Below are 14675 nucleotides of genomic sequence, written 5' to 3' on the forward strand. Positions count from 1 at the left end.
CAGAAAAGTAGCCTTATGCCTACCTTGCTCCTAAATTTATTTATTTATTTTTTTTTTTGGTGAAAGCTTGTGTAAGCCTATATAGCAGCCTTAAATGGATGGTGTTAAGTCTTCAATATTAAAGATGCAAGGTCCACCTTTCTTGGAGAGTGCCTTGTATGAGGTATCTCAGGGAAAGTTACTAGATATTAGGTTAATTTTAGCCTAGGTATCTGTACATATCATGGATTAGGCACTATTTTGAGAGAGGGAAGGAAGCAGTCAGCTTAGAACCTGTGGTTTTTGAGGTAGAAATGTAGAACAGAAATGGGAGACCTTATGGAAATTTCCTTTCTTGGCATCATAGCTTCTCCCAACCTCACAAACAGTTCTTTGCTCTGCATAGAGCGGAACAGCAGTGGTAGAATTTTGGCCTAAGTTAGTATGACCTGAAAATATGGAAGAGTTTTAGAAGGGTAAAGACTCAAATCTGCCTGTGTTTGGCTGCTGCTTGACACATGTGCTGAGCAGCGCAACTATGGTAACTATCTGGCTGACGGCATCTAGGCACTCTGAACTGGATGTGCGGGTGGGTTAAAGTGGCTTCGTTCCTAGAAGCTGTCACATGCTGTTCGATCTGTGTGTACCTTCTGCTTCATTCATGCAGGATTTTCTGGGAATTGTATAGGCTGTGGAGAAAGAGGATTTCGGTACTTCACAGAGTTCTCTAATCATATCAACCTGAAATTAACCACTCAGCCAAAGAAGCAGAAGCACTTAAAGTACTACCTAGTAAGAAGTTCCCAAGGCGTACTGTCAAAGGGACCTCTTATTTGCTGGAAAGGTAATGAAGGTGCTCGTTCACTTGGGGTTTTAATATTATATTAATGTGATGTTGAATGAAAAAAAATGAAAGTTACTGCTGGAAATGTATACGTTAAAAAGAAACTATTGAAAGTGAATTTATTTTATGATTGAAAGAAAAATTCTCTATGATTTCTTTGAAGTCTGGATTGTGCCAAAGAGATTTTTTGTATCTTATTAGTAATCACGCAAATAGAAATTGTCTTCTTCCATGTCTCAGTGCTTCCACTGGGAGAGCTAAATCTATCCTTGAGATGTGCAGCCACCTAAGTAGAAGAAACAAGATTCCTCCATCTGGTAATTCTTTTCCATACATAAAACAAGGTGACTCACAGCCAGGGCTCTGACACTGGCTTCGCACTGATATTCATCTTAGCAGGTACAATTCAATCTGGCTAATGCCTGAGGATAGCCAGCACATCATTGTATTAAGAAAGCTCAGCTCACTGATTGCAAGGAAAGGAGATTATGCATACTCGTGCCATTCACTGGGTGTTTTATATATGGGCTTACCCTCTACCTCTGTGGTATTGTTAACAAATCTGCTAAAGAAATGACATTTGCAACCCAAAGGCAAGGCAAGGGGGTCTGGTAATTATGGATGCAGGATTTTTGAGCTAGAGCCATACAAAGTCTTGAAGAGAAAACAGTTTATCTACTGACTGCCTGCTAAGCTGGTATATATGCTGGCTGCCTATTTTCCTCAGCCGTGTTGTCACTCAGTAATGACAGACTTCAGTCTGGTGCCTGTTGTTCCAAAGTGGATGAGGAGAGGAGAAACTCCACAGGAGGACTGACACACATCTGAAGAGTCACATCCTCATGTGAATGGCAACAGGACACCAGAGAGATGATTATCATCAAACTGTATGAGTAATTATAGTAATGTATCAGTTTGTGGTTCAAAGGGATCCTGTCTTTGTCTGTTTTTCTTAATTACAAGTATAATTATCTACAACTTCAGAGTGGATGTGTTTTTCATCATCATTTTTCACAAGAACTACTGAAATTTAATTTGGTAGTCTCTTAAGTTCTGAGTACTGAGAAAGAAACCCTTATTGTACATTATTTTCCATGAATTATGAAGGGGTTTGTTCATGCAATACAGTACAGTCTGATGCACTATTAGCAGATTGTTTTGTTGGAACATTTTGTGCAGCCTGGTGATGTTCATATGCAAGACTATTGACAACAATCACTTAATCTTTGCTTGGTTAGAAAGTGTAATCTGCAGTCACACATACTGTTTCGTTGTATGTAGATTTTTTTCATTGAAAGCAATAATTAAGCTACTGGTATTCTGAGATGCAAGGAGGGGAATGGAATCCTTTCCCTGAACCCCCGATGTTCATGCTGTTAGGGTTGGTGTATGTCTTGGTACATACTGTCAGGGCTAGCATGCGTGGAAAGCCATTTTAAACCTTCTTTTAATCACAGATGTGATGGTGTGGAAGAAGTAGATACAAGGCTAGCTTTTGGTTATATGTTGACTGTGTGTGTTTTGAGAACATACAGAAGTTTAGAAAATTGACCAAAAATGGACCTTCTGGGCATTATTTTGATGGGCTCTACCCCTGTATTGATACCATCCATCTAGAAACCCTTCACTATTTATTGACATTTAAGCTCTAATCAGAAAAGAAGTGCTGTTGAACATCCCAGTCTCTTCAAACAAAGCCTGATTAGATCTCAGTTTAAAAAAAAAAAATTAATACAAGATTTTAAAAGTCTTTTTCTCCTCCCTCAACTAAGTTTTCATCCAGACAGATGTTCCCAGGGATGGGTTCTCCTTGAAGATTTTCTGGATGCATACTAACAATCTGAGTGTCAGCACAATTTTCCTTCTAAAGGGCAACATATGATGGTTTGTATAAAGGTTGTGCCACATAGCATTTCCTGGGATATGTCCAATACCTTCAAATCTCTTGCAGTCTGAGAGTTGAGGGCTCTTGCCGTTTTGCAACATCTGGTCTCTATTTGTCTGGCACTCTCAGTGGCCCCTGGGGAGGTTTTCTTAATTAGAAGACAAAGTTGACTAAACTGCTTGAGCTGTATTTTTGTTGAATGCTGCCATTTGCTGCTGTTTGTTGTATGTGCTGTGTGTATGCTTTTAACATTTTGTCACCTTTCACCACTGTGTTGCTGAACTTTCCGGCTGGAAGGCAGACCTTGTTAATATGTACTGTAGCTGCTTCGTTTGCAGAATGTAGAAGCAGGCAATCATCTGCTGCTAGCCTCTCTGCTAAACCAAATTCTGCGGTGTCACCGTCCACGACCCCAGAGGGTGGATCAGCTAATGGATACAAATCAGGGTTCACTCAGACAGGTAGGAGCTGAAAGTGCTATAAAGATAACCATTGGGGTGGTAAGTTACCTCAGATATTGTTGGTTTAGAGATGCCATAAACAAGTGAGTATTTACTTTCAGCCATGTATAGATTGCAGATGGGAGGATACCTTTTGGAATTTGCTGTGGGAGAGATTAAGAGCCAGATGAGGTTGAAGATGGACTTGTTCTTCTAAGAGCAGTCAATTAAAAAGCATTAAATGATCTTTTGTTTAATTTATTTGATTCTTTGTTTCCCTGTATTTGCTTCATTTTGTGGATCTCAAAATATTTGAATTATATATTTACAGAATTTATAGCAAGATCTTTACTTAATATGTATGTACATATATATATATATATACATACACATATGTATATATATTTATATATATATACATACACACATATATAGTTCATATCTCTCTATATTTATGTATATATATATATAGAGAGAGAGAGAGACCAGGGTATTTGCCTAGAAATGGAAAAAAAAAATTTCTCCTTTGGGGCTGAGCAGGACAGTTCTTATTTACTTATTTGCTTATTTATTTACTTCCACATGGGTAAAAGTAAAAATTAAAGCATTTCCTCTTAAAATACAGGCTTTTTAAATGTTATGTGAGCTCTAGTATGAGTCTCATATGTGCTTTCCAGTTCTAAAATGCTATTAACGACATACTTGACTGAGGAGAAACAGTAAAAATCAAATGGACGTTGGCTGACAAAGAAGCAGCATCATAAATTAATTTATTTTTCTCAAATAGCTAGAGTGCTTCTCTTTGACCTTTGTTTTCTCATTGTTTCACTGCAGCTTTATCTGTGTTGTTGTATGCTTTTATGTCTGTTTCTGCTATTTATTGAAAAATTAAAAGCAGAAAAAAGCTTTCTGTTTGGTGGTTATAAGTGGCTGATATGTATGTGCCACAACAGAAATCCCTTTAGCGGAGGATGAAATGCAGATGAAAAAACAAGCTTGTTCAAATAGAAAGAAAAGTAAAAAAATAATAATAGTAATTTGAAAAAAGCTATAAGTGCATAACAAACAAAAACTGAACATAGGTTTTTTAATGGAACTGTGGTCACTAATCAATATGTTCAGAAAATCCTTTCTCCAAGTGGTCAACTGCTTCTGTTTAGCAGGCTGTATGCTTTAGGCTTTTGTTAGAATGAAATGAGAGTGCCATTCAAACACATCTGCATTTCACTGCATGATCCATTGGCTTCCAGAGACTGATGTGAGAACTGTACAGATGCATGAGAACTATTTATTTGAAATAACAAATGACACAATATTTAATGCAGCTTTGTCTTCTATTGTACCTGCCAAGTTAATAGATACACCTTTTATATACTGCTTTCTGCTTATCACTCACTGTGATTTTCAGTCTGCTTGGTTTTTATGTGTCATTGTTTGTACACTTAGGTCACAGTTGCCTCAGACCTTTTCATCTTGTTCTGGGTTATCTTCTAGTGAAGATAATGCCACATCCATACATTAGAATTCCCAGTGACCAGGAGAAGGGGGAAGGGCACCTTTTTTCCTCTGGTGTGAATTCTGACATATGTTGCCCATAAAGGTCTGGCTGTTACTCTCCATGGATTGCATAGCTACTTGCACTTCAGGATAGATGGCATGTTGTTCTAAAATGGGAGTACACATTAGCAGGTTGCTTTTTAAAATTGTTTGCAGTTTCTTGTCAACTCACCCATTTTTTCCTTTAAACTTGTGTAAGTATTTCTGTCTTCTGCCTTTGTAAGGCGTTAATTAAGTCTCCATGTCCTAGAAGACATCTGTAGGCAGGCAGTCACGTCAGAAATTGTGTTTTCATGATAGAAATTAGAACGCAGGAGAATTTTGAAATATCCTAGTTAAACTTGACAGTGTGGTATGGCCATGACACTCCCTTTTTCAGAACAGCATGGGAAGATGCAGTTCTGTGTCAAATGAGCTGTATTTTAATCGGCATTACAAAAGTGGCTGAAACTTTGAACAGCATCAAGAACTCCGTTTAGGCAGACATGCAAGAGATAAAACTTCAATTCAGGTGTTTAAAGGATGGTAAACAAATAGAGAAAAGGTTTAATGAAAGAAAGATAAACTACTTTAATAAAAGGCAATACTACAAGTCCTGCTTAGGTGTCAATGTGATGTTTGTACATATACCAGCCATCTGATTTCACACATAAAATATCAAGAAATGTATTAGAATTCAGAGAGTGGGAGAAAACAAACAAACAAAAATGAGAGACCAGTTTTATCTTGCAAAACCTCTGAGCTAGCAGTCTGGTGGCCTTGCAGCATTTGTCCTGTGAACATGGACAAGGCTTTCTGCTGGAGCAACCCTATTGGCTCCTGTTTCCTCCCATCTCAGTTGCTTGTCTGGCAAAGCAGACTCTCCTCCTCCCATCCTTCCTCACCAAATGGTGTGTCGCCTGAGGGGGAATGTATTTGGCAGATCAAGTTGGTATTTGCCTTCTGTTTTTTGTTTTTTGTTTTTTTGTTTTTTTTCCCCTGGCTGTTTTACTAGGACATCTGTAGGTGAACTTAGCCTATTTCTTGCAAACAACTTTCTGCACAGATGTTGAGATAATGTTCCTTCGCCCTGGGAAGAAAAACTTGGATTTGCCAGTGTATCAGCTTCCCAATGTTGAATTTTTCTTTGAAATAAATTGCAGGCATGAAATGCATAATGTTAGTATGCAGAGAGTTTCTGAACCTGTTATGATTTATATTTTTATACAGGGCAAACTTTAAATTTCTTTTTCTTAATGCAGATTTTTTTTCTTTTAGATTTTTTTCTTAAGTATTTCTTATGCAGGGTTACACTTTTCATAACCTTATAGATATTAGGGGTGTAAGGTGATCTCCAGAGGTTATGTATTTAATTTTTTTATGCCCAAAGTCAGGCTCATCTTCGTCTGACAGAAGCATGTTCTTGAAAGTTTCATGTGACAGAGATTCCAAAGCCTTTTAGGCAGCTTTTTCCATGTGCCCATTTGCTGCACTTGCTGGGGACAAGTCACACCAACTCTTTGCCTCAGCTTTCTCATCTGTAATACAGGATAAATGTGTTTACTTGCCTATCTCACAGGTGTGTTTTAAGGAGCAGTTTTGAGAGCAGACTCCTTATATGGTTAAATTATTTTTCAGCTGCTATGTGAAGACTGAGTATTCTGAAAGAGATCTATCATGGGTGTTTAGTATATTATTAGTTTCTACAGAAATGCTTGGTAAATGTTAGTTACAACTCCTATAAGATATCTTTAAATGATTTTTTTTAAGTGTAAAATAGCTTGTTTGCATTATTTGCAAAGGTGTATAGATAAACGTATATGTATGGTTGTACTTATATAGTACAAAGCATAAATACTGATATTTGTAGTTTTCAATTATTACTTAGTTAAACATCTTCTTTTCTCAGATTCTTCAGTGTTCAGTCCAGCAAAATCATCTTCTGCTATTAACTTAAGTGGAACTCAAGACCCATCTCGGAACAAGAACATTGTGAAACCTTTGGCTTTGTCAGTGCAGCTCGTAGGAAAGACATTTGCTTCAGGTAGCACTTTGCTTTCCAGGACAAATGAAAGCCGAAGGAATTACCTGCTTAGCGGCAAAGAAATAAGAAAATGATCCTAGAGGTGGAAAAAGGGAAGGAGTTCATTAGTATTTTCTAGAGTCCTCACATTTTTTCAGTCCTCTGGACTGAAATTATCCATGGTCATTACTGTCTCCAGACAGAGCCACACTTTGGCTTTCAGATTTGACATTCTGATAGAAGTGCATATCGTATCACTCTTGAACTTGCTAAGACATCTAAGAGAGTGGAAAAGTCACCTCTTTATCTGACTCTGATTCTTGCCACAGTAACCAAGACCTGCGTGCCTTTTGTAGTGGGTATAGTTACTCCAGATGCATTTTGTGGAATACAGTCTCATTTAAAAGAGGTTTCCTATATGTGCTGTTTTAATTGATCATTTCTGTACTGTACATTTAATAAGTTAGAAGTATCAACTGTGGTACCTCGACCCCTCATTTAGGTACTCTGTTGTGGCGTTCTGATCGTTTATTAATTTATCTAGTTAGCCCTTGAAATGATCAAAATTATCACAAATGATATAGGGAAATATATTTTTTCCTTATTTAAGCATATGTTTACTTGGTTTATATATGTGTGAGCATTATGTTTTTTACATAATGCTTTATTTTTGCTATTTTATGTACATATTACTGTATTGCTCCTAAGGGATATACTGCATTGAAGAAATCATTAACACAGTTTTGTATAAAATACCAGCAAATTCTGCATTTAAGTATTCTAGCATATCATATCTTCAGTATACTTGTACTTTTCCTCTCTTTGCTTGAGTAAGAGAATTCATCATGCAGGGGGAATTACTCCCCACCCTTTTCAACTTACTTCTGTAATTAAGCCACATCCACAAGATCTGTCCATACTGGATCATTGACATGGGAGTACAAATGGGAGCTTGCAATGGGCAAGTGCTGTTACTCAGATTTTGAGAGGCATGGTTTGCCTCAGTAATGCTTAGGGCATGCTGCACAGCAAACTGTCATGTCTCCCATTCTAAGGTTTCAGATGAGAGTCCTGTAGTGACTTAATGAGTATGGCACGTGGATAATTGGGAAAAAAATAAGTAGATGTACCAGTGAGACATAGAAACCTTTATAAACTGAATTTACAATGGGCACTTTTTTAAATTCTTGGTGTCTGAAAAACATTTCACAAGATTACCGGTGATTTTTGTGTGTGTGTGTGTAATCTTTTTATTCTGGTGAGGTTATGTTTGGACTTTTTCTTCATCCAATTTTTTCTGCCTAGAAATGTAGATATCTTATTTCAACGTTAAGATTTTGAAGCCTGTGTGCAAATTATCCTCCACTAAGTACTCTTCATGCTTTCAGTCAGGCATCTTGCCATATTCTTTTGTGTGTGCATGCTGCCGTATTGTTTTGTTTGTTTGTTTTCAAGATTGTCTCAAGCCACACACTCTGTATTTTATTATACTCAGCTCCTCTTTCACTGCATGCCACTGATGGTGCTAATGGAAACACAAATGGAGGAAGAAATAATGTATTGAGTTCTACAGTCTCTCGGCCAATGCCTCACTCAACCTCTCCTAGTCCTGCCTGTGCAGCTGGAGACCAAGGTAAAGAAAACTCTGTTCTGTTTTTTTTTTTTAAGCTGCAATGGCTATTGTACCTGAAATTCAAGATTTGGGTTTTCTTCCCATCATACTGTTTCTGCAGTTCAGTCTTTACTGATCCATTTGTTTTCTGGTGATGAAAACACTGTAGTTTTTAATAGAGATGGCAGGGTTTCTCACATCGTTGTCTGGCTTTGTGTAAGTCTAGGTGTAAACCTCAGGAGCTCTATAGTGTGAAACAGCTCAACACTATTGTGGAATGGAAATGTAGGTTGGAGTCAGGTCATTCAAAAATGGACTTTAGAATTAGTTTTTGCTTTTCTTCACAGCATCAATGTCCAATTCTGGACCACCAAAGAAACGTCATCGGGGATGGTCTCCTGGGTCCCCAGTACCTCCTCCTGGTTTAGTGGTACCTGTTCCTACAATTCGACCCTCAACTAGAACAGGTAAAACTTGAGTGATACAGAGATTTCATTTGTAAAAAGCTATGCTCAGCCCTGTACTGCTTCACTTAGGGATTGCACAGAAAATATCACTGAGCTTGCTGTTAGTAATTAAAGACGCTGTGGAGAGTTTTTCAGATGTCCCAGAAAAGCACACAATTATTTGGTCTTTATTTCCATAATCAAAGATGGGACAATTGGAAAGCAAAATTCTTGATCCTTCAGGAGGGAGAAAAAAGGAAGATGAGAGTTACAAGGATCTAATGTTACCTAACTTCCCCAAATGTAACTCAGTTCTTCTGAAATTGTGCAGGTGTGTGAACATCTGAATATATTTGAAGGCTTTCTATTAGCCTTCTGCTTGAATATGGTGTCTCCATCTAGTGTGTCATGCTGCTGAAACAGCACACTCGGTTCTTGTACAGGAAAGATGTATTTGTGGAATTTTGGCCTGACACAGGATGCTGACATCCCCATTTTGGGTTAGAAGGAGAAGTCTGTGAAACCAAAAGGCCTATGTGTGGAAAAGCTCTAGGAGGGATATGTAATATCACAATATGAAATAGGATTAAGTATATGCATTTGTGAGTCATTATCAATACACATCAGTACTACTTCACACATGACTACTAATAAAATTGTTTACTGTTTAAGGACTTTGCAGTTGTGGGAGTCAGCATAGTTTGTAAAGGGGAATATGCAGTTACTGATCTCTCTGTAGAGTGAGAGAATAAACACATAAGGAAAGGAAAAAAGCCCAAAACATTTGTTGTCATGTACAACCTATTTTTAGTTCTGCTTTGGAAGATTTGGTTGAGAGAGATTTTGGAATTTATTTTCAGAGGTATTTATCATGGAAAGAAGGGTTATGTAGTAGAAAGGGCCTACTTGAGGACCTCCAGTCAGTCACAGCTGTTTCCACAGCTAAAGCATATGCACGCATACATTCATTCATGCTGCCTGTGGTGTTTTTCTGCAGATAGCATTGTTTGAAAAATCTGTTACAAACAACCAAAAGAAGCCTGAGAAACTTCTGAAGCAGGCCTCACACTGAAAGCTGATAACACATGACAGAATTTTGCACTTTGTTTCTTTTACATGTGAAAGCTACTTTTGCACCTTCATGCATGAAGCCTAATTTTTATTCTTCTAACAGCTGCTTAAGGACATCTTTGAGATTTTGGCTTCTATTTTCTTGTCTACATATGTTCTAGGTCCTAAGTCAGACCAGTTGCTTCCCTTTTACTGAAAGATATTATTGAGATGGCCTCTTGGCTTAGTACTTGGCTTTGTTTGAAGATGCATATTCAAACCTGTGTTTTCCCCCCTCATTCTCACCAACAATACAGTGGCCAGAAAAGTTTTATTTTAGGGGTGGGACTACAGTAGGGTATAGCTTCTTAATTTAAATTACTTAAAGATATAGCAGGAAATGCAGAGGCCTTTTGAATTTTATTACAGTTTGTGATCTGCAGTTATTTTTTTTATTTGTTCATATGGCCACAGTATGAGCCTTTTAGTAATGGAAGCTTCTCTTTTCTTTATTTTATAGAGCCTCTTTTGTCAGTCCCAGTTCCTCAATCCATGTTAACTGGAATTTTACAGCCTCAACCCATCCCAGCAGGGGAGACTGTAATTGTTCCTGAAAACCTGCTGAATAACTCGGGAGTCAGACCAGTGATTCTGATAGGTAAGTTTTACACTGTGGAGTCAAATGCTGCATTTTGAACAAATGCATGTTTCCCTAGGAGAAAAGTGTTGCTTTCTTTTTTAGTTTCTTTTTGTTGCTTCTTGCATTCAGTACAGTATGTAGTCTTTCTATCATGGATAGTTTGCTTTACTTGCTCAACACTTCAAATTTGAAGTTAGATTTCTGAGACAACCTGATTTGCAGACAGGTCATGACCTCTGGCCAAGCTGAAACTTTGTACAAATGACATTTTTGTAAAATCCAAGAATAGAAATATTTCCATATAATGGAAATAGCTTTCCAGTGTAAACAACTTACAAAACAAAAAAGTATTTCCTGCAGCATTTATAGCCCAGATCTCAAAGCCCAAGAATTCCACATGAAAACCAGAAAATTGATGTGATCTGACTAATCCAAAGTGAATTGTACTTTTTGTCTTTTATAGTCTATAATTACTGTAAGCAACTGAGATAACAGATCAGACTTTTAAAATTGTTTAGCTACATGAGTACATTGTTATCCCTTAGAAAGACATCGCTTTTACTGCAAAGTGTGACTCTTAATGTGAATATTCTTCTCAAGCTGAGCAATATAGACATAAAAATATAACAGAGATAGGTTGGCCAGGTCTGTGAAAATTTTGAGGATAGATTTTATTTTTAATTCTTCAAATCTCTTTCCAGTCCAGCACATTACAGATCCTTATATAAAGTAACTTCAGTGTTAAAAGAAAATGCCTGTCTGTATAATCCATGGGATAGTTTATCATTCATGAAGAAATGGAGAAGTTCTCAGAGTCCTCACCTGCACAGATAATCTTAATACGCACAATTTCAAAAGAATTAACAGGTCTATCTACACCACTAAAACCATCAAGATTAGGGTTACACTTCTTTTGGTTTGTCTTGTTTTCTAGAAGCATGTTCTAAAGCTCTAGTGTGGTGCTTTAATGTTTTCAGAGAAACATTTCATTATTAAAGATGAGGTTGTCTACAGTTATCAGATTAAGTGCAAATTGAATGCAGCCCTTAGGCTCTTGGAGAGTTGCCAATGGAGTCCTCAGCTAGGCTAAATGTTAGTGTCCCTGAGAAACAGAGTCCTATTAATAGAACAGAACCAGATGTACCCAAATGGATGGGTTTGGCAATATCTGTGCAGAAATTTTTTTGAAAGGAAAACATTCTCAAGGGAAAGAATAGAGCCTGTTCTCCTCCTCTGCTTTACCTGACAGAACACCATGTTTATTTGTTGATACTGTTTTAACTGTTTATGGGAACAGAAAGAAAACGTGGAAGAAAAGTGAAATTAATCAAGACAATACTGCAGCAGCTGAATCAATTCTACTGATACTGATGCTGCTTTTGTAACATTGAGATCAATATTCTTTTGCGTCCATTGATTTTTGGTTTTTTGCACACTGTATTATGGAGAATGTGTAAAAGGTCAGGGTAAGACCCAAGCAGATAATATTCTCGTTTGTGTTTGAATAAAAATAATTATCCTAATATGCCGTAGTCAATAGTTTTTGCAAATCTGTGTGATCCTTCATTATTTAAAAAGAAAGAAGAAAAAGTTAAAGGAACAGTGGCCTATCTCATTTATTTTGTTAGTAATTATAATGTCAAGAACAGTCACTGATGCGGTATGCATGGCAAGGTAACATGTAGGAGAAATTTGGAAATGTATACACTGCACATGATTTCATGTAGTGACATATCTTGTGAATTTCTGGTTTTTGTTTTATTTCTTTTATGAAAGGTTATGGCACTTTACCTTATTTCTATGGCAATGTTGGTGATATTGTTGTAAGTCCCTTGCTGGTGAATTGCTACAAGATTCCACAGCTGGAAAACAAAGATTTGGAGCTCCTGGGTTTGACCAGCAGTCAGCTGCTAAGTGTGGAGAACATGATACTTTTAACTATTCAATATCTTGTCCAACTGGGTAAGCAGTGTGTCCTAAGTACTTCAGTTTTTATTTTTTACTGCCCTTTTTCTCGTCACCCTCTTTATTATGTCTGCTTCGATTTTCTGACTCTTTTTCTGTGCCTGGAAGAGGTAGGTGGCTCCATCTAGTGTGTGTGTGTATTCGCTACTTTGAATATCAGGTTGAAGAAGAGAATTTTAGGGCTGATACTGCTTCTGCTCTCCATATGGGGATTGACCAGGTCACCTTTGTGAAAACTGATCCTCCTTTGCAATGCAGATAACTCATTTGCTTAGGGTATCAAACGATCAGTTACCACAGCTTTTTCTGAGGACACTTGGTCAGTTTTATTTAATTTTGTAACAAATGCTAGCAGATGTGTGATGGTCATCATTGTTTTGGTGACAGCACTGTTTACATGAAAACCACATTTGTTATTCAGATGAAGGCAAGTTGTTCAAAGAATATCTCATTCATGTAAATGTATTTGAAATGGATCCTTTGCAAATTTGAAAGCAAAGCAGGTTTTCTTTCTCTTATTATGGGTCCAGACATTTTTCCTTGCCTTAGATAAAAAATATAGTAGTGTCAACAGTAAGCTTTTAGAAGTCAAAGAAATGATGCAGGACATCTTTAGAAAGCTTCTGACAGCAGTTTCTGTCTTTGAAAAGATGCTGTTTATCATAGAGGAGTGTGAAGTGACTTTTGTGAAGATCGCACTTCTTTTCTTGTACTAGATTCCTGTTAAAGCATCTGTAATACATAATGGTGTGAAATGTGCAAACATTTCAAAAGGAGTGCAACTGGTGATAACCCTATAGTTTGGGAAATACTGTGCTCTGTGTCAGTTTAACCTGTGTGTTCTTGCGCTCTGCTGTTCTCTGTTGATGCAGTACTGTTACAGACAGGAAGAAGGCTATCTTCTGTGTTGTAATGCCCTAAGTGACCTGTTTGCTTTATTTATCATTCTCTGCTGAGAAATACCCTTAATAGTCCATTGTATGCCAGGCTGAAACAGACAAAGCGTTTCTTTTTCTTTACAGGGTGAATGTATTTTTCTTTCTGTTCTTTGAGTGGGTTTATATTTGTTATTTGAGGTTTTTTAACCTCACTGGAAAGTTTGTAGAGTTTTCATTTTAAAACCAGCTGCTTCACACAGTTTTGGATTGATAGAGGCAGCTTGCAAACTCCCTTCAGAGGGACGTGTAGCCAGCTGATACAGCACTTCTGATTAGAAATATTTTTCTATTGAAGCCTATGGAATCAGTGAGCTTCATTCCATAAGTAAATCCTCCTTAGGGGATGTTTTGTCTGTCCTTGCGCAGGCTGGAGTTGAGCTGAGCTATGTCTAGTAAGCACTATGCCTTCATAATAAAGAAATTCCTTTGTTAGCAGGTGTTGAGTTGGGTAGGTGTGCAAAACTGAACAGTTTTCTACTGGGCCTTACATGGAGGTGAAAGAACCTAATGAGCGAAAAATTAGAAACGTTCTGAAGAGTGTGGGGATCAAAACATGGCACTGGCTTTGATCCTGCTCCAAACTGAAAACTGGTGGAGTCCTGACAGTTGCACTGAACTGTAGACTTTATCCAATTTGTAAAATCAAAGCAGATTAAAGATGATCGGAGGGCATCCATGTCCCAAGTTTTTGATGAGGAGAAAAGACAAACTGCACACATAAATAGTTCATTCATGTGAGCCTCTTTCTTGAGAAAGGTCTAAAAAGCTATTATTTCTTCTGGAGTGTATTACAAAAGAATACGATAAGGGCAAAGATCAAAAGACAGAAGAGTGACACATCTTGAGCCTTGCCTAATTTTTTCATATCATTGATTGTGCAAAATATTTGTGCATAAAACTGTATAGGAGTGCAGATCATATGTATATTATTTATGAAAGTTCTCCTTTTTTGGTGATATGTATATTATTTATGAAAGTTTTCCTTTTTGGTAATATATATATATATATATATAGCCAAAACTATATTAATAGTAATAAAATGCTGTTAAATTTTCTGCAACCAAGTGAATGCTTTCGCTGCAATGTTACAAATTACTGTAAGGAAAGCGCATCTCTAATACTTTAATTTTGAATCTACTATGAAGGCAATTCACAGTTAAAGCTATGATTGTAAGCCATAATGTTGCTGTAAATAAATTCTGCTGACTGATGAAGGAATGACTTAAAAATGATCAGGAAATGCATTCCATTTCAGTGACGTTTATTGTCTGTTTACTTTACTTCATCATATGCGACCCTAAAGTCTCTATTTTGAAT

At 37.1% G+C, this 14675-nt stretch overlaps 1 protein-coding gene across 9 annotated transcripts in view; it reads left to right on the forward strand.

The window, feature by feature from the left end:
- Positions 1 to 14675, forward strand: part of GREB1L (GREB1 like retinoic acid receptor coactivator) — a 160442-nt gene that overhangs the window by 114223 nt on the left and 31544 nt on the right. For 7 of the 9 annotated variants that reach the window (XM_090137444.1, XM_090137442.1, XM_090137440.1 and 4 more), the window contains 7 exons: positions 647 to 823; positions 3032 to 3169; positions 6594 to 6728; positions 8203 to 8340; positions 8667 to 8786; positions 10336 to 10473; positions 12232 to 12417. In XM_090137444.1, the coding sequence (XP_089993570.1) occupies positions 647 to 823; positions 3032 to 3169; positions 6594 to 6728; positions 8203 to 8340; positions 8667 to 8786; positions 10336 to 10473; positions 12232 to 12417 (1032 nt within the window). The remainder of the gene's footprint in view (positions 1 to 646; positions 824 to 3031; positions 3170 to 6593; positions 6729 to 8202; positions 8341 to 8666; positions 8787 to 10335; positions 10474 to 12231; positions 12418 to 14675) is intronic. The other 2 variants (XM_090137438.1, XM_090137447.1) reach the window with 2 other exon arrangements.

This window comes from Phasianus colchicus, chromosome 3, assembly GCF_987193195.1.
Source record: "Phasianus colchicus chromosome 3, bPhaCol1.hap1.1, whole genome shotgun sequence".
Classification (NCBI taxonomy): Eukaryota; Metazoa; Chordata; class Aves; order Galliformes; family Phasianidae; genus Phasianus; species Phasianus colchicus.